The sequence below is a fragment of the Gadus macrocephalus genome, chromosome 14 (genome assembly GCF_031168955.1).
Source record: "Gadus macrocephalus chromosome 14, ASM3116895v1".
Classification (NCBI taxonomy): domain Eukaryota; kingdom Metazoa; phylum Chordata; class Actinopteri; order Gadiformes; family Gadidae; genus Gadus; species Gadus macrocephalus.
The window spans coordinates 20390895-20414623 of record NC_082395.1 but is presented as its reverse complement, the minus strand read 5'-3'; the positions used below and the strand labels follow the sequence as shown (position 1 = coordinate 20414623).

Sequence of the window (23729 nt, the reverse complement as noted above, 5' to 3'; positions counted from 1 at the left end):
TGCGCAAATGTACAGGCATCGCGATGCCTGTACATTTTCACAACAACACCCTTTTGAAGCAGCTTAGTTGGTTTCCATGTGATTGATAGTTTGCCTTGCTTCAGGGCTCTGTTTGTTTATTCTAATGGGCCGGGTGACCTGTTGCCCCCCCTCCATCTAGCAGGGAAATGGCAGACGATGCCATGCATGGCAGCCATTGATCTCCCCTAAATACATCTTTCTCACAAGAACTCTTTCAGGATTAACTTGGCTGGAGCAAGATGAAAGAAGAAATGAACGGCAAAAGACCAGCACGGTCCAATTGGTTTGCTTTGGCATGATTGCATTATTCTTTTCATTTTTTCATTTTTACTAGAATATTGCAGGATATGTGGGTTGACTTTGCTGGAGACTTTCACGTTTAAAATGTAAATTGTTAAAAAATATATATCAAGGGCCCATGTATGATATGATCCGGTCCAATTCTTACGTTCGGCTCACATTTCCGACTGTCAGTACTGCTGTTGAATCTGAGCGGTCACATGGGTCACTGCCTAGATGGTCATGTAAGAACAACATTGCCAATACTTACCGAAAGGGGAATGATTAAGTTTGTCAATTGTATGAACAACTACAATTTGAAGTGTACAATCTGTTCCTTTATAAGCCAAAAATGGGCGTAGCTAGTTCTGGCAGGACATTTTAGTTATCAGCTGACTACTAACGCTGTCCAATCAAAAGCACGTACACCGATGGGTCAATTCAAGGCCTTCAATCTTAAACACTCACTATGCGTAAGTTACGCGTGCTGAGCAGAATTTGACCCACCACCAGCCCAGCCTCCACCTGCTTTGGTTCTGCTTGTATGTACCCTGTAGGGTGGGTTCAGATATCTGATGTTCCCCATGAAGGATTGTATTGTGCTCCCTGTGCAAATGTTGGTATTCTGTATCTGACATACGTCTGTCATATTTTAAATACTGAGAAAGAGTGGAACGATAAATCGTGTTACCATTTCATGAAATAAATTATCAAATCTTTGACATGACTGATTCCTGAAGAACCATAATTGAAGGCATAACATTGGTAAAAGATGAACACTTGAATACAAGTGCATCAATAACTGTAAAATGGAACATAAATATACAGCACGTACAGCCAGCGTTCTACAACTAGCAGGAAGGTTCCAAGATAAAATCCCAGCAAGAAATTGCGGTCATCAATCATACCTCTAACTGCTTTTTGATCTTTGTTTTGTTTTTTGGATTGGAACTAAATTGTGTGAAATGGTCTTGACTATCAAGGTATTATTTTTATTACCTTTGATTAATATGCCTCCACTCTACCATGTCAAGTACCTCTTATGCACACATCTGAAATCATTAACTATAATTAACTAAATCAGCCGTGAAATGCTGCTTGGTTGGTTTTAGTATTTGTTAAATAAGATAAGATAGTTGTTGACAAAAACAAAGCCAAAACAATTATGCGTTGTTATTCCACCTCATACTATGTCAAAGGGTTTTGGGAAATTTCGAGGTTATGTGCTGGTAGTTAACATAATAGAATTCTATAAAAACTAGCGCCTTACAGCAATGCAGATTTTAACGAAATCCTTAATAAATCCGGAATAACTACGACATAAATATAGTGATACAAAAAAGTGAATAAAAAAAGATATTGTTTTTTTAATAATTAGTTTCTAGCGGAATAACATGGACACAGGAGGAGTCAACAGCCTAGCATGGGGTGGTCCTCTAAAAGCGTTGACCTTTAACATCATCTCCGCGTGGACCAGGATAGATGATGAGGAAGGTAAAGGTGACGAAGGGCATCGGGGGTGGACGCACTGAGCCACAAAAGCCATACCCCGGGAAATGTTATTGCTTGGCAAAGGGCTCTGGACGGGAACACTATCTGTTTGCCATTTACTCAAACTATGTGGAACATATTTTGAAAATGTCAGCTTCGGAGCCACATCCTCTGTATGAGTTTTGTTCTGTTTTTTCAAGTAAATTGGTCTGACTGTGAGGTTTTTGTTCGCGGACCGCGGGAGAACGGCCTCCATGGCCAGGCTTGGAGACCTCAACGGCGCCTCCTTCTGCCGTATTGATCACAGCGGCTATTGGCGTTAGCCTGTGAATAAAACACCGCCCTATCGAGCTGAATTCCCCGCCGAGAAACTGAAAGCAAGAGACAAAAAAAACCTTTCTTTGCACTGTTTCTTGCCGTTCAATACCAGGGGGCTCAAAGGACATTGCGTACGTATAGGAAAGAAAGAACCAGGCGAGGAGAAATGTCAACTGGTCTCGACCGGTTTGTGTGGGGATTGCGGATTATTAAAGTGTATTCCATCTTAAAGTCTATATTATTATATTGTATTTTATATATATTTTATTATGTGTATTCATTCGTCTTCCTACTTACCGGACATTAGTGTGAGGTTTTGATCAGTAGACCGAGAAGAGATCAATTATTGAAATGATTTATAAAAGTCAAGGGCAAGTAAACAGTGTTGCACTCCTGCACTCTGACTGGGTTTGGCCGACATCAAAGAGAGGAGCGATCACATGATGTGCATCTTGATACGTACCCCCAGCGAACGCAGCAGTCCCCCTTGACATTTGAAATAATTGGAACATGAAAAAGACAATGTTTATACAGATTCAGAGAACAAGGATGTGCAGAGTTTTGTATCCACATTAAGGGAACAAGCATTATACTATTAATGTTTTTTTTTTCTTCAATTTATACTAGTGTATCAGGAGGAGAAATAACCTCTTCACACTTGCAATTTTTTTTGAACACTTTAAACGTCAGACCTAGAAAAAGAAGAAGATTGCTTTGTTATTTCAATACATTTTGCAAATAATTACACATAGGGAATCCATTCAACATATCTTTTCAACATTATAATAGGCACAAGCCTTTTGGTCCTCCAATACATTTTTCTCTTTCACTGCCTTTATATTGTCGAGTTTTCCCTGAGCCTTGGAATGACTTTAGGTAGTCAAGTGATTTCCCATATATCATTTATTTATTTAGTAATCAATTTATTTGCGTATTAATCTATGATCTATGTATTTAATATTAAATAGTACACAGTCCTTGTCACGTGTTCTATGGTAATGCTTTTTCTCAGTGGTCCTTGGTTTTCTGTTTGGTTGGAATATAGGGCAGTACAGTTTGGGTGCTCTTGTCCGACACTGTCTGTGTGCTGCTGTTTCGTAGCAGTTTTTTACGGCAGCCCGGATTCAAAAGACCCTTCCTGGGTAGTGTGTGAGCTCCGGTCGACGCCTTGGCCGGGGACGGGACGTACGAAGGATCCAGAAAGTGAGGATAGTGGAGCGAATGCTCAGAGTAAGACCGCCTCGGGGTGGCGCACGAGCTGGCCAGGGGACTCGTCTCAACGTCGCTGTCCGGCGTCGCCCGGCCGCTCTTGTCCTCTTCGTCGTCGGCCGCCTCCGCCTGCTCCTCGTCGTCCTCGTCGTCATCGCAGCACAGCGCGTGGTACAGGATCTTGTCGCTGAAGCGCACCCGTTCTCGCGGCTTGTGGCTGTGGGTGGAGCTACTGGCCTCCTCGCTCGATGAGTCCGGCGTGATGATGCGGGGGCCGTTGGGGATGGGCAGACCCCCGTTCATCTGCGAGTAGGCCGAGGCAGTGGTGGCGGGGGGCGGTGGTGGCGGGCTGCCGGGCGTCTGGGTCTGGGCGGGGTCTCCCGACCTGAGCGTGGCGGCGGCGGCGGCGGCCGTGGCCTCCAGGTAGCTGCAGAACTCCCAGCTGTCCGACAGCACGTCTGGGTTGAGGGGGTCTGGCCGGAAGGCCTCGCCCAGCCCCCGCTCGCTGCTGGACGTACTGCTGGCCGTGGCCACCGTCCAGTCATCGGGATCCTGGTCAAAGTCAAAGTCTGACGTGAGCTTGTCAATCTGACCCACCACCTAGAGAGGGAGGGAGAGGGAGAGAGGGAGGGAGAGGGAGAAAGAGAGGATGATTAGCTTCTAGTACAATGCAAGTGGGTCGCATTTTCATTTCAGATGCCTTGATCGGGGTAGTATTGTCCTCGCTTAAATTGAAGGCTGCAGCTGACGGAAATTTTAATAGCGGATTAATCAAACCATTTTTCAGTTAATCATATGATCAATCAAATGTCCTTAATAATAGCAAATGTCATCTCAAGTTACCAGAGTCCAAAGTGATGTCTTAAATGCGTTTGCAGCCAAGAAAAACAAAACTATTAATACTATTAACTATTACAACGATACCAAATCTTTCAATTGAACTGCAACCTTAAGCAGCAAATTGTATTATTTGTGCTTGATAAATGACTTAAATGATTAATCGATTAAGATAATTTTTTAGTTGGCTCAATTAATCGTGTAATCGTTGCGCCTGGTCAAGTTTTAATAGGTGAGAATGGCTACAATGACCTGTGCTGGCACTGGGCTAAAGTTTAGTTTATTACATTACTTTTACACGCGGCTGCACTTATCTTCACAACCTCCGTTTCGAGTGCAGGATTAGCCACCCACTCAGTCTGACTGAGGCAGGGAGAGTACACTGATTGAATTCCACAGCACCAAGTGTTGGTAAACAACTCAAATGGCCAAACTGTTGTTCACTGGGCTTGAAAGATTACGAGCTACTAATTTGTCTTGCTCCATGCTGTAGTCCAGATCAATTTTGATATAAAAAAAAGATTAAAGAAACAAATGGGTGTCTTCCCTTCACAATCGCTCGCACACGGAACTGCCTAATAATTTGTTTGTCAGTATACTGTCTGAAAATAATGTCATGTGCATAGTTGGCGAGCACTTTCCCGTACGGTGCGGCATGAATGTTTATTGTGAAATGATTTAATTTTTTTTTCGTTGTCTCAATTAACCTCAATACTTCAGGCATCAGCAGCCACGGTGCCGCTTGTGAATAAAAAGCACTTTCGCTCACACCGTGGATTACTAGCCGAGGACACATCACATTCAACCCCTAATACTCGACATTTTAGAACCTTTAATCAGCGTGTTCTGGGCTCAAAAAAAATCCATTGTAAAATGAAAACACTCAGGCTTCCTGTCGCCCGCTAAATGATACATTTCCTTCAGCCATTTTGCAATTAAGCCAAGTGTTTTGAAACAGGGAAAGTTTTTCCGAGAACATACACACGTGGAATTGGAACATAATTGCCGCTGAATGCCAACCGAAGTGAGGTTCTACCCAGAGATTTGGGAAACGTGGTCTTGAGCCTCTGAAAGTCGATTAAACGACAATGAAGCCTTACTCGTGTTATGGCTTCGTGTCTGAAGTGGGATTGGTATTCCTTTTGCATCACAATTTAAGGAGTGTGATTATCAGCCCTATAACCTAGACTTCAAAAGTAGAATATGATTTAAATGAGGCTCACTTGTTGTGTTTATTGATAGCCGAGCGTGGCCTATGGTGCAGTCAGACTAATTTGAACATCTTGAAGTGGCTTCTTGATTACTCCTTACCTAGATTAAAACGCAATCACACAATTCATTCTCCTTTGGTATATTTTGCTTTCAGCGAAACTCGTTCTCTTGGTCTAGTTCAGTCTACTGCCCTACCAAAAAGTCTTGCTTCAACTTGAACCATCTACAATCAGAGAGATACGAGATATGATGTGTTTTCCTCAGTCCTCCCCCATACGTGGGGCTGCATGGTGTGTCTGTATGGATCAGTGCCTGGAAACGTGTGCTCGCATGGCACGCTCAGCCAAGGAGCTCTGGGGGTCTGCCAGTGTTGGTACGGTATAACTACAGACTATCTAGGCTATGCTTTTGCTCATTGGCACCATTGAAAGGGACCAGTGCTGAATGAGTGTTCTAATCGGCTAATGCTTCCAATGCTGTTTTCAGTGTGATTTGCTTCATACTCATGAGTGTCATTAAAAAATATACCGGTATATATCTTGGTGAACTAATCAGCTTCTGTATATTTAAAAATGTGTTTCGTTTTTTCAATTGTCAAAGGATAATCTGTCAAATGTGTTATCAAAACGTGTTCCGCAGCTGAGCTAATACATCCACTATCATTTAGATGAACCTGGAACAATAGATCCTCTTTCCAGTTTTCTTTGTCTATTTATTTAATTGGAGCAATAATACGGTTTGAGGACAAAAACCCAACGCAACTGTCCCCCTCCATCCTGCTCAGCATCATCTGAATGTTAAATTACCTCCACAGTCAATCATAAGAGTGATCCTTTCTAGTCATTAGAAATCCCTTTTGTGCTCATAGACAGTAATCGGTAAGCTATGACAGACCTTTCACACCTGACGGACGTACCAGCAACCCTTTTCTTCATCTTTTTGTTTGTTGTTTCACCGTGAACGACATCTGTACCCAGTCTTATGAGGTCACAGATGGGTCCAATGCAGCACCACTGAACAATAATCTGTGACTTTGGTTTCCCAGAGGAGAACATGTGACGATTGTGCTCTAAAAGTGAATGATTGTGTAAGCAGATTGTTGCAGGGGCTGGATGAACACGATCACATTACCAAGGGGAGTCGCCGTGTTTGATATAGAAACAGACAATGAGTAAAGAATGTTCTCAAATTGAACTTTCAGAATAATTATGAGATTAGCACTAAACCTGCATTTTATCTGCTAGGTTTTATTGGAATTAATGTCTGCAACAAGGCCCGGGTAAAACAAAGACTGCCTGGTCTGTTTAATTTTTCTTATGGGATTGAGAATGCTTCTGCATAAACAAAATATTTATACCTTTGAAACCAATCTATAGTCCTGCATTTGAGTATATAAAGTAAATGCAAACAATTATGTCCGGACATCATCGGCAAATCACTTGCTTATCAGTGGTTGGTGCATTGATTATGATCATTTAGCCTTGCACCTTTCCCAAGAAAGACTGCACCACTACAAGACAAAAGACAAAACATACAAAACCCAAAAACCAGTGCGCATTCTCTATACATTATACTTTTTCGCACCATCAACACATCTCTCTACTTTAGAACTTGAATATCATATTATGCTTCCTTTCATTTCCTGCCTCCAACAGAGACTGCTTTTTATTTCTGCTGCAACAGCATGTATTTTCCTCGTATCCTTGCTTGCACAATAGATGCCCAGTTGTGCAAACAACGCCCACCAATCAAAGCCTCACCGCCTAGAAGCTTTTAATGATGTCAAACATGCAGTGTTCAATGGCAGGAAGCTATAGAATACAGCGGAAACATCTGGTGCAATCCATGCAGCATTTTTAAACCCTTTTTTTTTTTTTTTCTTGAACAAAAAGGCTGCTTTGACAGAAGCCAGCAAAACCGTTCCATGTGCCCATGATCCTACTCCATATAATCTGTCCTTCTCTATGGTTGTGCGTCAGTGATAAAAGACACACATGATGGTTTCGTCTCCACCACCCTATCCGTCAGCTATCAAACGTGTAACATTTACAGCAGCGGGTCAGCAGGATCGAGAGATTCCGAGGCTTGTTGTGGGGGGCCTTAACAAGAAAGACTTCCATGCAGCCGCCTGCCTGGGTCCGTTGCTGCACCTCATCACCTGTCTTTTATGATCGCTCTGGGTAATTGAGGGCTGGAGTGAATGAAGGACACTTGGGGGGGCCCCTGACAGTGACCGAATTGTACAGTGATGGGAAAGACAGACTGAACGTAATCTAACACTGAGTGATGGTCGATAATGTAAAAAAAAAAACTGGAAAAAACTCTTTGAACAGTCTCCTCTTTGCCACAGTAGTGATCTGGGTGCTGTCCACATCCATTACAAGACCCCCCTCTCTCTTATATTCCCTTCTACCTAGAATCACGCTTAACTCATCACAAGTGAATGCCTGCCTGTATTCCTCTGAAGATGCCACCGGTGCTCGCGTCAACGTTCATTAGAAATGACCATCGACGATCATAGTAGAGTTCCAATTGTGATATGTAATGCACGTTGCAAAAATCGATTCAACACAAGAAACCGAGACAGTCTGAAGCATTCTATGATTTGTCTGAGAAGTTCACCATCTGCGTCCAACATTACTCCGCCGATGTTGGAACAGATGTGTTTCGATGTGAACAGACTGGTCCCTGGTTTCATTTTGCATGATGCACAGAAAATGGAGGCTTTCCAAGCACAATAGGAATATTGGACCTATTGATCAATTATCTCTGCCACAATAATCAATAATCAGATGCACAAGGACTCATTAAAGAGAGGGGGGAACTCGCTTTCTGGGCTCATCTAGTTTTTTAAACTGTAAATTTAGGGATATTTTGGGATTGATAGAAACAGAATGGATGAGTACATTGTCTTAAAATTGCCATTCTCTATCTCTCCCTATCCTGCTATTATTTCTATAATCACTGTATAAGTAAACTGAGGGAAGCAAAAAAAAATAGGCTACTAATTACCAAGCCTCCAGCGTTAGGAAATAATTTATTTCCCATATGGATCAATGGACCCATATAAATAAATGTTTAGGAATAAATTAAACTGTATGCATTTCTCAACGTTACAATTAATTGTGAGCCTGCTCCTGTGCAAGCGTTTAACTTGCTGCAAGCACTTCATGCAAGTTAGGAAAATGTTTCTGCAATTATCCAATCTGGCATGCTGGCTGTAAGATAAAATGTTTGCAAATATTGTTTTTAGTTCCTGCAGCTTTCTCCCAATCTCCCCAGCCCTCTCCTGTTCGCACCCAATTGAGCTCTACTCCCTAACAGGGGTTGAATCCAAATGTGCGCTCCCATTTAGTTTGATACCACTTCATCTCTCCCGGCGGCGGCGGTGGCAAGCATTTCACTGAAGTCACTTCAGGATATGTTCACAAAAAAAACTACAGATGGCTCCTACTTTCAAAATCAATAGCGTTCTCCGTAATGTAGGTGTAAATAGCTGCACAATGTTTATGCATTTCCTTTTATCGAAGGTGCATTCTCCTAACAGACTTGTCCGACAAACTGATGAGATGGAAAGGCTAGCCCTCAGCCTCCCAATGTGTTTTCGATTGTTTTACACAGCAAACAAACCGGAACCCCTTGTTGTGTTCCCTAAGATGCATGAGTTCGAGGGCTGGCGGACTAGAAAGCAACCCACCAACATACGGGTACAACTTGCATATCTCCTCGAACCAAAAGCAAAGAGTTAAACCCCATATTTCGCCAGGAGGGCTGTTGTTGGTGGGTGGGTGAGTGTGTAAATGCCACCCTTTATTTACCAATGCCTTATTTAGCGCACGTTGGGTCGATGAGCAGGAAGGCTTTTTTACCGGGGCACAACGGTAAGTGCCCTTACCTTTTATGTCTCCGAGTTGGAGAAAGCAGAACACCTGGGGAACTGTGCGCCTGGGGAGCATGTGAAGACGTACAAAGCCACACTCCTGTTGGGTTCACACCAATAATCTTGGTTTGATACCAGTCGTTTGTGCTGTCTACATTAGCCTAGCCTAGGTGTCTTGGTCAGGGGCACCTCGACAGGGGATTGTACTTGCAACTCTCCGGTTGCCAGTCAACCAGCTCTACCTCCTGGGCCGCTGCCGCCCAACAGTATGTGTTTGTTTGCGTGTGAGAGGGAGGAAAAACATGGCAATGAAACCATGAGGACCTGATTTTGGCCTGGCCATCCTGATTGGTGAGATGTGATGCTTGTGGTCTTCAAGAGGAAGTAAGGGGTCTTTGAAGGGTCCTCAGGACGCATCGCTGCTGTAATTATCCTGTCATGAAACGGGGCTGTGAGCCCAAGACTTCTTCACACACATGCCTCCAGCTTTTTCATCTTTCCGGAGTCACTCATGTTTATGGAGATGGTAGAGAGCAAGGGTCGGACCGCACAGGACCAACCCCCTAATCAAAAGCGCCATTACCAACTTCAGGGCTTTAATGGGCGCCATTTATCCCCGGGAATGATGGTAAGAGGTCAACCCTTTCCCTCGAGGCAAAGGAAAACCGACCACTTATATATACTAACACCTTCAGTATAGCCCTACGTTGCTTAATTTAAGCTATTACGCTGGCCAGCTCATCCCACCTGCTGTTTGGCAACTAGTGAGTTTATTGGAAGGCTTTGACGATAATTAAAACCAGGTTGTGCGTTACACTTGGCAAGCCAGAGAGGGAGGTTGTCTTTTACAGGCAGCTACAGTAAAGTGTCTTGGGGTGAGGCCCACTGAACTACTAGCCCTGTACACGGGCCATTTACTGAGGTTCCCCTCCATTGAGTCTCTGTGTGTTGAAAAAGGTCTTGAGCCTTTGCAATCTCTTTGGAAGTAGAAGAAGTTCTGCAAGAGGAGGCTCAGTCCAATCCAGCGATTTCCTTTCTGGCAGTCATAAATGACAGTCCCTCTCTAAGACAAGGCTAAAGCAGTGAGCATAGAATCACCTAGTCAACGTATTAATCAGGAACAATATTGAATAAACAACAAAGGTACTGTGGTGTCTGATCTCATTACAAGTTGTGTATTGCGAGCAGTTGCTCTGCAAAATTGTATTGTCTTAAATACACAATTTCCTTCCAATATTGCTGTAATTTCAGTATGTATCAGGCAACCGTCACACATCTGCACAAACAAAGTAATGGAGAGTTAAAGACCCCTGTCGACATTTATCAATTTCAAATAAGTGTTCCTCTGGCATTTGTATGCTATCGTCTCTTCATTCAATGATTTGTGTGGCTAACAAAACACAACTTCTTGTTATCACTGTTGTGAACACTATTTTAGGCTATTTTAATTGTCTCAGTCAAGATCCGGGAGGTGTGATAATCTGAAAGCTGTTGTGACGAGTGTTGTTACTGCCAACACTTGTCACTTGTCCAAACCTGTACGCGGTAATCCTGAAAACAACATATAGAGCGGCAAAGAACCGACACACTTCAAAACCGAAAACACATTTCCTGCGTCTGACACTTAATATATCATTACGGCCCCCACTGCAAGTGTACTTCAGGATACTTTCCGTTATTTTGTTGTAGCTGAACATGGGGTCAAGACTGAAAGCGCTTGGCCAAAGCATGGGGCAGCACTACTAGTGCGGGACCAACAACTTGTATAGCAGGAAGGTTTACTGCTTATGTAGGAGTGTGCTTTCCTCGCACCAAATCCCATAATGCACCCTTGTGTATATCTGCAGTTAGCTTGCTTAGAGACTAGGCTATTTATTTTCTAACAAGCTTTTAGAGGAGGGTTTAACCCAACAAAACATCCACGGTCATTTGCGATGAGTGAGAGCTGGCGTTACGCGCTTGTTGTTTTCCAATCACTTATGAGGGATTTGAAGGATAAGGTCAACCCTCTCAAGCTCTACAGCTGTTGACATTGTCCTGAAACAATTAGTGTCTTAGTTAAATATTTATCAGGCTGAGGCACGGATGTATCTAAATACTGAATTACATGGAAAAGGTCATAAAAACACAAATTCTGAAAAATCATGATAGTTTAACATATAGGCCTATTGCGCTGAAGAGAAAATATCACATTTATAATAACTCACCGCATACTAGATCAAAAAAAGCAAAGAATGTATTACCACAAAATGGTGTCCCTCATCTAAATGAATATCAATTTTGTTTTATATATTAATTTTCAACGATAAGATGCATGTTGTAGCCTCCCTCACTCATTAAATCAAAATGTGTACGGTAAAGGCTTTAAACTCTCGTTCACAAAGACCGCGCCAAAGTCAATGATGTTAGACCCAGTGTCTGCAATCTTATCTGATTCAACGTGAAGAACCCCCTTCTTGTGTTTTAATCAATGTTCTGCACACAAGGCTCTCAGCTGCACTCCACAGCAGTCAGCCATACCATCTCCTGTAAGACCTGAAACGTGGGGCAACTACGTTTACAATAAAAATACAATTCTTTCTGAACATCTCTCAACAAAATCATTTTTGGGGGGACTCCTATAGTGTCTCCTGCAAATATTTGTAATCAGTTAAACTGATGAATGTTAATCTAGAACTGAGATCACAACCAAACTTTAGCTTGCTCGGCAAACTAGTAGCGTCATCCAAATATCGCAGTATATATATATATTTGTGTTAGATGTCTCTCTTCTTCGTAACCTACTGTCACCTCTAGGTGCACTACAGACGAGGCGGTTATTTGAACCCGGGTGATAAATCTCTGCTGCCGTTTCAAAAAGACGAGATGGAAGGAAGCTGGGAAATGGAAGGGGGGAGGGCGGGAGCAGAAGTGGGAGCGTCAAGCCTTTGAAGAGAAAATAACCAATATAGCGACGCACGCTCCTAAACGGAAAGTTGAGGGGCTCAGGACTCCAGCGCGCACCGCTCTTTCAGTGCCACAATAGAGTCTGCTGATATTGGCATTGCGCTCTTATCCTTACTTCTATATTGCAAAATATTTGTCATTGCTTCCAGCGGGCTCTCCGCGTTTTCTATCAGTGACAATGTGTGGAGCGGTCGGCCGTGGACTGACACACCTGTCACAGCTTGTCACTTTCTCTCTCTCTCTCTCTGTCTCTGTCTCTGTCTCTGTCTCTGTCTCTCTCTCTCTCTCTCTGTCTCTCTCTCTCTCTCTCTCTCTCTCTCTCTGTCTCTCTCTCTCTCTCTCTGTCTCTGTCTCTGTCTCTGTCTCTGTCTCTGTCTCTGTCTCTGTCTCTCTCTCTCTCTCTCTCTCTCTCTCTCTCAACGGGACGTCTTCCAGCCCGCGACTTTATTATAGATATGGCGCTTCCTAAAGCGCGGCTTTGAGAACGGCAGTCAAACTTCGGGCCCGCTAGAAGCCGCTGACTTTTTTTGACGGAGACCTATTTGCAAAAAAATTCCCAAGCAGACGTTTCGCCCGTGAGGCCACCATCTGGCAGCCCTGCATACCTGCTGGTGTGACGTATTCACTCGCTAGCCCTGCCCTTTCTGTTGCGGTGCATTCTGCTGTGCTTGTTATTGCATGTTGTTGTCCAGAGCGCATAAGAAGTGGTCGGGCGGTTCTCCTTTTAGTTGTGACTGATGTTGTTAAGAGGGTCATGCATTGGCCATTCAGGTCATATTCAGAGTATTTCTCAGCGGAAAGGTGTGTGTGTGTGTGTGTGTGTGTGTGTGTGTGTGTGTGTGTGTGTGTGTGTGTGTGTGTGTGTGTGTGTGTGTGTGTGTGTGTGTGTGCCTGCATCCGTCTGCGTGTGTGCATTGAGATGGTCCTCTTAAGATTTTAACATATATCTAGGTGACATCTTCACATATATCTAGGTGGACTGGACATATATTTCTATAGTTTTTCTTTCGGTTGTCAACTCCTTGGGCCTCTGACCATGAGTTACCAATAACTCAAAAAGCGTCTAATCCCTGTAGGGCAGTGGGCTGCATTCTGATTCAAGCTAGGCTCTTATTGATCAAGCATTCGTCATGAGGGCACTACTTGAATATTGTGAATGAGGTAAAAAAAAAGAATGTCCGCCGGAGAGTTTGGAGTCTGATGTGCGCTGTGTTGTATTTCAAAACCAAGGTTTAGCCCCATCTACAACAAACGCACCTTTGATGCCCCACCACATTAAAGCAAAAGGCAGCCTTGAATGCTAAATCTCAAAAGGCTAGCCTAACTCTTTCCCATGGTTACATGTTTAGCATCATGCAAACCCCTACCCCCCCATGGTGACGTTGTGAAAGCAATGAGTATGCATCACCTCCATTCATGAGGTATTGGAAATACATAAGCTCTGAGACGTATTGATCGCTCGAAGCCTTCCTGGGAGCTATGGGGAATCCTTGTGTGTTTACCGAAAGCTAGGGAACTGCATGTACAGCAGTGTACGCTGCCCTGCTATTTTCCCTCGCAACAATTATGATTGTCTTTCACAGGTTTCTCGTGGTAATTATAGGCTACAGAGTTGGCATGGGGGAGGGTGTGATGTGGGTGAGACGCGGTCCTCTCACCGCCAGCCCCTCCAAGCGAGAGGAGCCCGTTGGACAAACCGAGCCACCGAGACGGATGAAAGGAGGGCTGTGTTCCCGGTCTACCTTCAACCCCCATTTTTGTATACAAAGAATCATATCCATATGCATCCATACATATCCATATGTGTTACATACAGTATTAATACTCAAATACTAACACACACACACACACACACACACACACACACACACACACACACACACACACACACACACACACACACACACACACACACACACACACACACACAGGCATACGTACAGCACATACATACATAAACAAACCTAATGCATTTATTGATGTAAGAAAACAAACGTGTCTTTATCACAGGGGTATTTTCTTGGAAGCGTGATGCATGTAGGAACATTGGCTTCTCAAACAACAATGGTACCGCCAGTATGTTCTCCTTTGAAATTTCCATTCCGGGTCAGAACGTTTGTTTTTGTTTTGGCCTCTGTGTTATGACTCACTATTCTCAGAGTAGCCCCGGTTGCCAGATATGAAACAAATTGGCACACAAGCACATCGTGCTGCAGCCATGGAAGCAGGCAAACAAACTGGATCAACTGAGATTGCACTAGATTCTACCTACGTTTTGAAACACGGAGACAGCTTAGAGCCTGGAGGGATGTCGTGGCTGATGCCACATGAGCTGGCATAATTTGAAAACAATGAATACATTGAAACTGAAACATGAGCTGATCAATTTACAGTGTGGGACGCGCCGTCGCTTGACATTGTCAAAATAGAATAATAGCGTTTGTCTCAAATACAATGTTGTGCTCTGCTCAACCTGGCAACCCACGTAAGCTTCAAGTCTGGGGAGGAGGGGGCGGAGACAGCTCTCTCCGATAGTGTGAGTTTGGACTGGAGCACCCATTTTTAACTCTGTCAAGGATAAATATTGTTCCCTTTATAATGCAGCACAATAATCGTTTCATCTGTAATCTTGTTTTCATAATAGTTGGAAGTCAAAAATCGTAATTGAAAATCAAATTTGGTTAATCGCTCAGGCCTTATGCATAAATACATACATACAATACATAGTGCAAATATGTCTTCGTCAAGGGTGAGTGGAGCTTGCATAGCTTGTATGTAAATCCTAACCATTCATTTTGCGCAACGATTTGGCAAGATCATCCTTTTATGAAAGCATAACACAAATATAATGAAAAAAACTATCAATTTGTGACCACGAAAGCACAGTATCCCCTGAAGCCACCAGGTAAATCAATCCGGCTGGGAAGTCAATCTGCACCCCACATCACTTTTCTGAAGGTTATCCTAAAATATAACACCAATACACAAATCCAATTCACTACGGACATCGTGTATACTACCTATCCACTGCAATTTGAAATCTGCACTTTATATGTATGGCCTGGGATTAGAAAACACAGAGGACCTATGGGATGGACTGAACTTTGTCAACAAGTAATTCAGGAGATTAAATGAGCCCACACTAGTCGTGATAGAATCAGCATTGTGTGAACAGAATATGATTTCCTGTAGTTCACAATGAAACCTCAGGACAAAGAAACAAGTAGTCTCCGTAATACTATACATATAAATGTTGGATAGATGTCAAAATATCCATTATTGAGTGTACTGTGCGGTCATATGCTACTGGGTCTAGATAGAACAACCTAGTCGATATTTTTATACACTATATAGTGTATATATATATATATATATATATAGGCGAGGATAGTAATGTCCACAAGAGTTCATCCTTGCATTCTTTATATACTTTCCCCCACTGAGTGTCAAGTCAAGCAGACTGACTGACCGGCTGAGTGACCGACTGACAGTCCTGCGGACGGACTGGCGAACACACAATCAATCCAACACACCTGTGCCACAATGCAACATTCTCAGAGGGTACTTAAATTTGTAAGCATCTTTTTTAAAGCATTGATTATTTTTGAGTTTTTTGGCGTCAAGTCGGATTTGACAGAATATACTGTATGTCAGGGCATGGAATCAATACACCAAATTCTTCGAGAAAGTCTTTCTGCATTTCGCTTCCATGCATTCTTTGTATTTGTCTTTTCTGGAGCAATAGAGGATGTTACTTGGGGAAGATAAGAGTACAATTTCAACATTACATAACAAAATGGACATTTGATGAATCTTTGCATTGACAACAGATGGCTGTTGTCGTGTGGATCTCTGCTGGGACTCTCCAAGGACTTTGACAAAACTAGAAAGGCTTATAGGAAGGAGGATCTTGAAGTCCCACGTCTATTCGTTATTCAAACGTTGACGTTGAAATCAAACTAGTGTGAGGTCAAACCAAGCATCCAATTAGCGGGTAGAACGTTAAGTAGGGAAGCTGGATAGGGCCATTTGCTGGAAAACATTCATGAAGTGTTTTTTAGATGAGCCCCTCTAGTTTATTTGTCCTTGCCTGCATTTCCAGTGGAGCCTAACCCCCCTGTTCGCAGCCTGCAAGTGAAAACGCCTCCTCCAATCCTAGTTGCTGCTTGTTTTTTTTTTCTCTCAGGCTTGATGATGCAATAACTGTCATTCTCTGAGCACCCACTGATGCAAGCCCTGCTCTTTCACACACCATTCCACACACCGGCTTCAGGAAAACATTTGAAAAACGTCCACATTAAATAAACATAGAATCGTATGTGTATGTGTAAATGTGGAGGCAAAACCCTACACGGTTGAGCCTCTTGGTTTGGACAGTGTTTTGACACCCCTCAGTGTCTCTGTCTCCTTGGCAGCCCGGTTTTTGATTGATGGCAACAAAAGCCGTGAAGGATTCTTAGGGCTGAACAGAGAGATAACTGAGTGGGTCCAAATGAGTCCGTCGCGCTGCGAGTTCGACTGCCGTGGACTGAAGGGGAGGAGGAGATGGAGTGACAGAGAAAGTGAGAGAGGGGGTGTATGAGGAGGTGGGGAGGGGGGTGAAGGCCTTGCAGTTCTGCTGGCAGAGCAGGACGCAATGATGCCTGCGTCATCAGCCTGGGGGTCACGTAAAGGATGGGGAACAACAATACCCGCCATGTGACTGCATGGCGGGGCTCTGCCGACAGCCATCGACCTAGTCCATCACGAAACGCACACTCATGCACACACACACACACGCACACACACATACACACACTGAAACATTTCATTGTCAACAAACAATGTGTGCGCAAACATGAGTGTGTGTGTACCAAAACAATGTTGCACGTACATTACTCATCTCCTGAGTGATGCACAGCAAACACAAGCCTCCATCGCATAACGATGTCAGGGTCTGCCAGATTAAGGCACAGTCTGTGAACGAAAACAGCCCGGATACGCCGTCCAAACGAAGCCAGTAGTGATCCTGTTCGTCCGACCTGGCAGCTGAAGATATTTAAAAACAAGCTAACAAAATAGAAATCCTCCAATGGGTGAATCATTCGCTGCTCTATACTTCCACTGTTCAATGACCGCCTCCTGCTCTGAGTCACAAGGCAAAAGTCCCATATATCTGACCTTGGTTTTTATGCAACGCTCGTACAAAATATACATGACATCAGTGAGTGCGCGGCGAGAACCGTTTAGCTCGGTTAGTCATACACCCCCCAAACTCTCATCTCTCCTCCCGCACTCCCCCCTCCGTCACCCCCTCCGTCACAGTGAGGTGATGACTGCCGGTGATGTCACAGCGAAGGGGGGGCAGTAAGGAGTGTGGACGGTGGCGGCGTCTGCCGGGGTAGGGGGCCCTGGCGTGCTTTCCCTCTTTAAATAGCCACAGATTTAATCTACACACAGCAGCAGAGTTCTGACAGCTCCTGCCTCGGCTTCCCCCTCCTCCCGCTTGGTGACACATTATTTATTTTGTGTCTCTCTCTCTCTCTCTCTCTCTCTCTCTCTCTCTCTCTTTCCCCCCCCCCCCTCCTTCCTTCCTTCCTTCTGGTCTCCACTCTATGGACCGCCAGGCCCCGCAAGCCGTTGTCAGTTCCATTCTTCCTCCATGTCTGAAGAACCAAATGGATTTACAGGCTTTGCCGTCAACCACTCCCTTTTGCCCGCTCGTGGATGAGGCTCCTTTCCTCTATTTCTCTGCTCCTTTCTCTCCATGCAATCCATCTTTTCATGTTGACATGGTCATTATTCTCATTATAGCGCCCCTGCCAAGCCGGCTCTTCCCTGCTTCCCTCCATACGTCTTTGTCTTTGACTTCTAGTCGCTATCCACGCGCGGGTGTGTGTGTGCCGACCTCGATATGTGACTTTAGCCTATGCGCACGTCCAGCTGTGACGCTGTAGAAGCAGGGAACCCTGATAAAGACCAGAGACCCTGCTGCAGGATGCCAGGGGTTTGCAGTCTGGTTTCTCTTTAAAGACTGAGCGCATAGCTTTGCCACTGTGGTTATGCAAAGCGTTAGGAAAAACATGAGCTCTGCGCTACTGACAGTCATGGCATTGCCTGCCAATTCCGTCTTACCCAGGAAGCTTGGATGACCCCTTCCAGCGTGTTTCTCTTTGAGATATCTCCAACCCACAGCTGACCTGATCTTACTTGGCATACCCACGTCTTTGTGGAAAAACACAAAGAGACTTTTGGCTTCTTAAAAAGAACATCCGATGTTTAGTGCCACCAGTATTTACTCATATTCCTTGAACAATAGAATTCGTCTGATGAGCTCAAGACTACTTCATGATTAGAAAGTGTTGGCAAGGAATGGATTAGGAAGGCAAGGTTAAATAATGAGGGAAACTGCGTGAAAAGTTTCCCTCCAACACGTGGAAAACCAAGTTGGGCTCGATGACCATGGGCCCTATCTTGCATCCGGCGCAATTGACTTAATCACTGGCGCATGTGTCGTTGCTAGTTTGCAACTGGCGCAGGGCGTTCTTTTCCCTCCTGCTCCACGCGTCGCTAAATTAGGGAATGATCTTGTGCCCCAAGGGGCGGTTCGGCGAAAGGAGGAGGCGTGTTCTGGCGCAAACGTTCCCTGGTGCTATTTTGGAGTTTCAGAAACCACTCCCGCCACAAACCAGGAAATACCTGGTTTCAAGTCGGTGTCAATGTTTCAATTCATGTGCATCTGTCTCATCGGAGACAGATGCCGTAGAACCGCCCACAAAGCTACTAGCGCTTGGCGCTTCTCACTTGCGTTTCAGACCGTTAAAATAGGGCCCCATGAACAGTGGGGGAAAAAAACGGAAGTTGGTTGATGTTGAAGCCATGTATGGGCATTGTTTGATATTAGCCTGGCTGGGAGCTGATGGGAGGAAAGAGTGAGGCAATAAATACAAAAAAAAAAAATAAAACAATAAAAACAGTTTGCATGCTGAAGCTGGAAAAGCAGGTATTCTGCAGACCAGCTCGGCTTTTGTACTTCTTTCTTAAAGTTCGAAATAAAAAGTTTAATCGTTGCTTTCCTGATCTCTTTTCTTGCTCAAGTTTAAGTGTTGTACTTTCCACAACAATGTAAATATCTACCAGGGTAATCAATGGGAGGTATGCTTGTGACTTGTGCACCAGTCTGTTCCCTGGATCCCCTGTCGTCCTCCACAATGAAAACTGCAATAAGCGCACCAACAATCTTTTTGCACGGAACCCCCTAATTGGTACTGATCGAAGAAACTTCCCTCCCTCCAAACACCGCTTCTGGTTATTCTACCCAGCTACTTTGTCAAGGCCTTGATAAGGAAATCTGCTATGTAGAGTATGAAAACATGACATATTATCAACTGTGTAAAAGTAGTGCTTTTGAGATGGTTTTCTGGTCCAATCTCATTGAGGACATGGCCTTTATTTTCGATGTACCAAGGTATACAAGATAGCGTAACCCTGGGAAAAAAACACGTATCAATTATAGAAACATGCTTATTAAATACAACTAAATGGTGATAAACAACTTTTGAAACGATTACATTTCTACTTGCCAATAGGTTAAGTCTGTCCCTGGTTATGTAGTCGATTGGATTGGATGTGACTGAACCATCGGTACCATGTTCACGCCCAAACAATGCCATCTGTCATTGTCCTGACACCCTTCACAACATGATTAATGCAACAGCCCAACCGTTGATGTATATAAAGCATGTTATCCTCAGAAATCGATAGGTAACCCATAAGAAACTCAACAGCCCAACAACGCAAAGCAAGTCATAACATAAATAGTATTTCTAATAAAAGAAGTACTAAAGCCACTATTGCTACTTCTACTACTAATTTTATACCACTACTACTATTTTACTACCACTACTACGACTATGTCTACTACTCTGCATTTTATGAATAGTAGTAATTACTGCTAGTAATTATAATGCTGATGATATCATTTAACACTGCCACACGTAAATTAGTGATCACATGCAATAGATTGTAAATGAGTCATGTATCTAGTGGCAGTGCACTCTTTCCTGGGAAAATGAGAGGGGTATTTTTAGTCCATGTGATTGTGTGATGACAAGGTGAAATCCATTTCTATGAGATATTCTCTCGACCCTTCACAGTCCATGCACAATTAATTTGATACAAGCTGGAAGCATAAATCCTGGATGATTATGCTGTGTTCACGAGGAGAGCGATGAGCATGTTCATCTTCGCGGGTCTCAAGAACAGTGGGGAAACGGCAAATTAGTTTTGTTGTATTATGCAGATGTTGGCGCATTCCGCAGAATCGTCAAGATTCAGTGAAGTGTGTGTGTCAGCAGGTGTGTGTGTGTGTGTGCGTGTGCGCTACCAGGTTATTAATGTAATAAAAAGAAAAGACTCGATCATTTATATTCATGCATTTGCGGTTTTCTGATGATACCACGTTTTTAGATGATGCGCTCCACGCCACCGCGGCGGCGGCGGCTCCGAGTTAAAGACATGATGCCTTAACGACCGCGGGTGTGCCTCCCCCAAGGTTGTTTAGCCTCCAGCCCGTTGTGTTTTCCCCGCTCTCTGATCTGTGAACCCGGAGAGCCCAGGCAGTCATGACCGAAATGTAAATGCAATCCAATCCTCCTCCCCCCCCGCCCCTACCCGTCCACCTCCGCCGCCGTCCTCCCTCAGAACACGAATGCAATTAAAATCCCACTAGCCCCCGATGGAGAGAAGACATCTGCGAGGTGGTGTAGCTGGCATCCTACATGGGACCGAGCGGCAGCCATGACCGCCTGTTCACCAAGCCCTGGCAGGAGAGACGAACTGTGGGTCCCTCTGATGACCTGGAGCTGTTTCACGGTGATGGATGGATGCTGAACGGCCTGGGACCACTTTAGGTCAATAGGGAAAAATATGGTAACACTTTATAATAAGGTGCCATAATAAATAGCAAACTGGTCATTACCTAACCCTTCGTTAATATTTGTTAATTGTTACTAAAATATCTATTTGGCACAAGATAATAGTTTATTTTCAATGACCAAAGAGTGTCGCTGGTTAGGGTTAGGGCCGGGTGTTATGGTTAGGGTTAGGGCCGGCTGTTAGGGTAAGGGTTAGGGTTGGGTGAGGGTTATGCAAACAAATTATACTGTATTTAATAAATGATGAAAAACGATTAACTTGTGCCAAATAGATATTTTAGTAACAATTGACAAATATTTACAAAGGGTTAGGTAATGACTAGTTTGCTATTTATTATGGCATCTTATTATAAAGTGTTACCAAAAATATATTTCCTTCACGTAATACAAAGCAAATAAAAAATAATAATAAGGTCCCAGTGGCTAGTTCATCTCCATATTATGCATTTTGAAAATGTAGGTTCATTAAAACATATTGAGGAATTAAGATGTGACATTCAATTCCCACCCTCAATAAGCGTAAAATCTAAAGCCTCAAAAGTTGAAGTATTGTAAACCAATAGATGACGTCAGGGACTGCTATCGCTACAGCCATATTGTTTACGGTCTATCACATGGACATGGTCTGCATTCTTCCCCCCCACAGCCCACAGTTATCTCTGTGGATGAGTTGTGACACCGCCCCCTCTCTCCTCTGGCTTCTGCTGCTTCTTCTCCTGACCCTATATCAAACCCTCTCTGCACGAACCCCCCCTTGATATCAGAACCCCTGTCTCTCTTGCCTCTGTCCATGGCCCCACCAATCGCAGTTCAGGCTGAACCACTTCTCCAGCATCTCTGGCCCTTGACCCTTGACCTTACACTGGATGGCTTTGCTTTAAAGAGTCAGGGGAATTCAGGGATAAACTGCAGGGAGAGAAGGAGAGAAGTGAACAATAAAAGGCAGAATCAAGGCCAAGAGAGATCCGATGGCTGAACCACTATGATCTTTGCTAATGTATGTCGCTTGATGTTATACGTTCACACTTCTTTTTGTCGCCACTCCATTTCAGTATGCTCAGCCCTTTACTCCCCTCAGCGAAAGATCAGGGGATGCATCTCACCTGGAAGAATATGAAATGGCATGCTACATCACGGCCCCTCACTGAACCCTCACGTGGTGTAACAGGGATACAAGTTGACTCATTCAGTACGAGAGAGAGAGCAAGTTTAGACGGAGAGAGAATGTTTGCATTATTGAAATCCTCAGGATCCATCGATATCTTTCAGCCCCGTCCTATCTAAGGTTTTAGCAGCCTGCCCTTCAGTTTACAACCACAATGGATGTACTCTCATATATTCGAACAAACAGTTAATCGTGCACTTAAACTCGGTATATTCAGCATAAAACATTCTATTAAATGACGAAATGAATAACCAGTATTGTCCCTCATCAAAAGGTGCGTGCCTCAAGCTGCTAACGTAGCAGCAGTGATGAGCCACCAGCGACTGCATGCAACCGTATGCATTCAACTTTGTGCCGGCCTGACGCTATTCTGTTTGAGTAGGAAGACGCTCTATATATAGACGACGCATCCAGTAAGAACAACACGCTCGGGGCTCAGCAGTGGCAGCCGCACCACCCATGAATTTGAAGGGGGACCGACCGACCGGACATGTGCTGCATCCGCTTGCTGGGCTTTCAAGCTTCTGTTTTTGTTTTCGGGGCGATAAGGCTTGCACCCCGAGTCCTGATTGGGCCCTTCTAATGACATGTATTGCCGAGGCTGCCAACACATACTCGGTGGTACAGCTTCAGCCACTGCTGGGCTGCTTGGGAACGACCAGCCAATCGGAGCTGTGATCTGACCTTATTAATTCATCCATGACACAAGGAAGAGCCGTCTTCAATATGCAGATGTAATAATGTACATTTAAAATGTGTAACTAGTCATGTTCATGGGAATAGCTTTAGGTCACCATGGATGCCTAATGTGAGGTTGCATTAATGACCTATTTAGTAATTTAGCGGATGCTTTCGTCCAAAGAGGATTCCAGTGAATGCCAATACAGGTCACAGGTTAGGCTCTTGCTGTAGGATGTTAAAAGGTTAGCTCCTGCCTTTGGGGATCAAACCCAATACCTTTTGGCTGGCAGAAAACTCCATACCCCTAGAAATACGATGCACAGACTTTGACAAGATGACTTTTGATAGGCTGGATAGAGGTTTGGTGTCAGTGCCTTGGCCGGAACTCCTTTGACCCTTGGTGACCTGGAAGCAGCAGCTCGGGTCACTCTACTTCCCCCTGTCACTGTGACCAAGTTGTCGAACATCCTGAAGCCATAAAAGCCGCTCCTTCCACATTCACTGGATTCAGCCTCGTTCAAATTCAATTCAAGTGCCTCCGGAAACCATGTACCGCTCCCAGAATATTAGCTACTCTGCCCCGAAGAAATGAACGTCTATTGAAACAGAAACCTTATGGGGGGTGCAGGAGCCGCACAAAAAGCAGTATTACACAAGGACAGAAGACGGAGTGTGTGTTAAATTAAGAGAGTTTAATAGCCCTTTTTCTCTCTCTCATTGCAAATCATTAACTCTAAAAACTATAAGAAATAGCAGATAAAAAGAAACGGGTGAA

The 23729-nt window shown here is 44.1% G+C and overlaps 1 protein-coding gene and 1 long non-coding RNA gene across 5 annotated transcripts in view; one reads left to right on the top strand and one right to left on the bottom strand.

Annotated features, from left to right (window-relative positions):
- LOC132471491 (uncharacterized) overlaps nucleotides 1-23729 on the top strand; it is a 152422-nt gene that overhangs the window by 49426 nt on the left and 79267 nt on the right. The gene's annotated exons all lie outside the window — the stretch shown is intronic.
- Nucleotides 2617-23729, bottom strand: part of insyn1 (inhibitory synaptic factor 1) — a 40151-nt gene continuing 19038 nt past the window's right edge. For all 3 annotated transcript variants that reach the window (XM_060070538.1, XM_060070537.1, XM_060070536.1), the window contains one exon: nucleotides 2617-3918. In XM_060070538.1, the coding sequence (XP_059926521.1) occupies nucleotides 3118-3918 (801 nt within the window). In that variant the 3' untranslated portion in view covers nucleotides 2617-3117. The remainder of the gene's footprint in view (nucleotides 3919-23729) is intronic.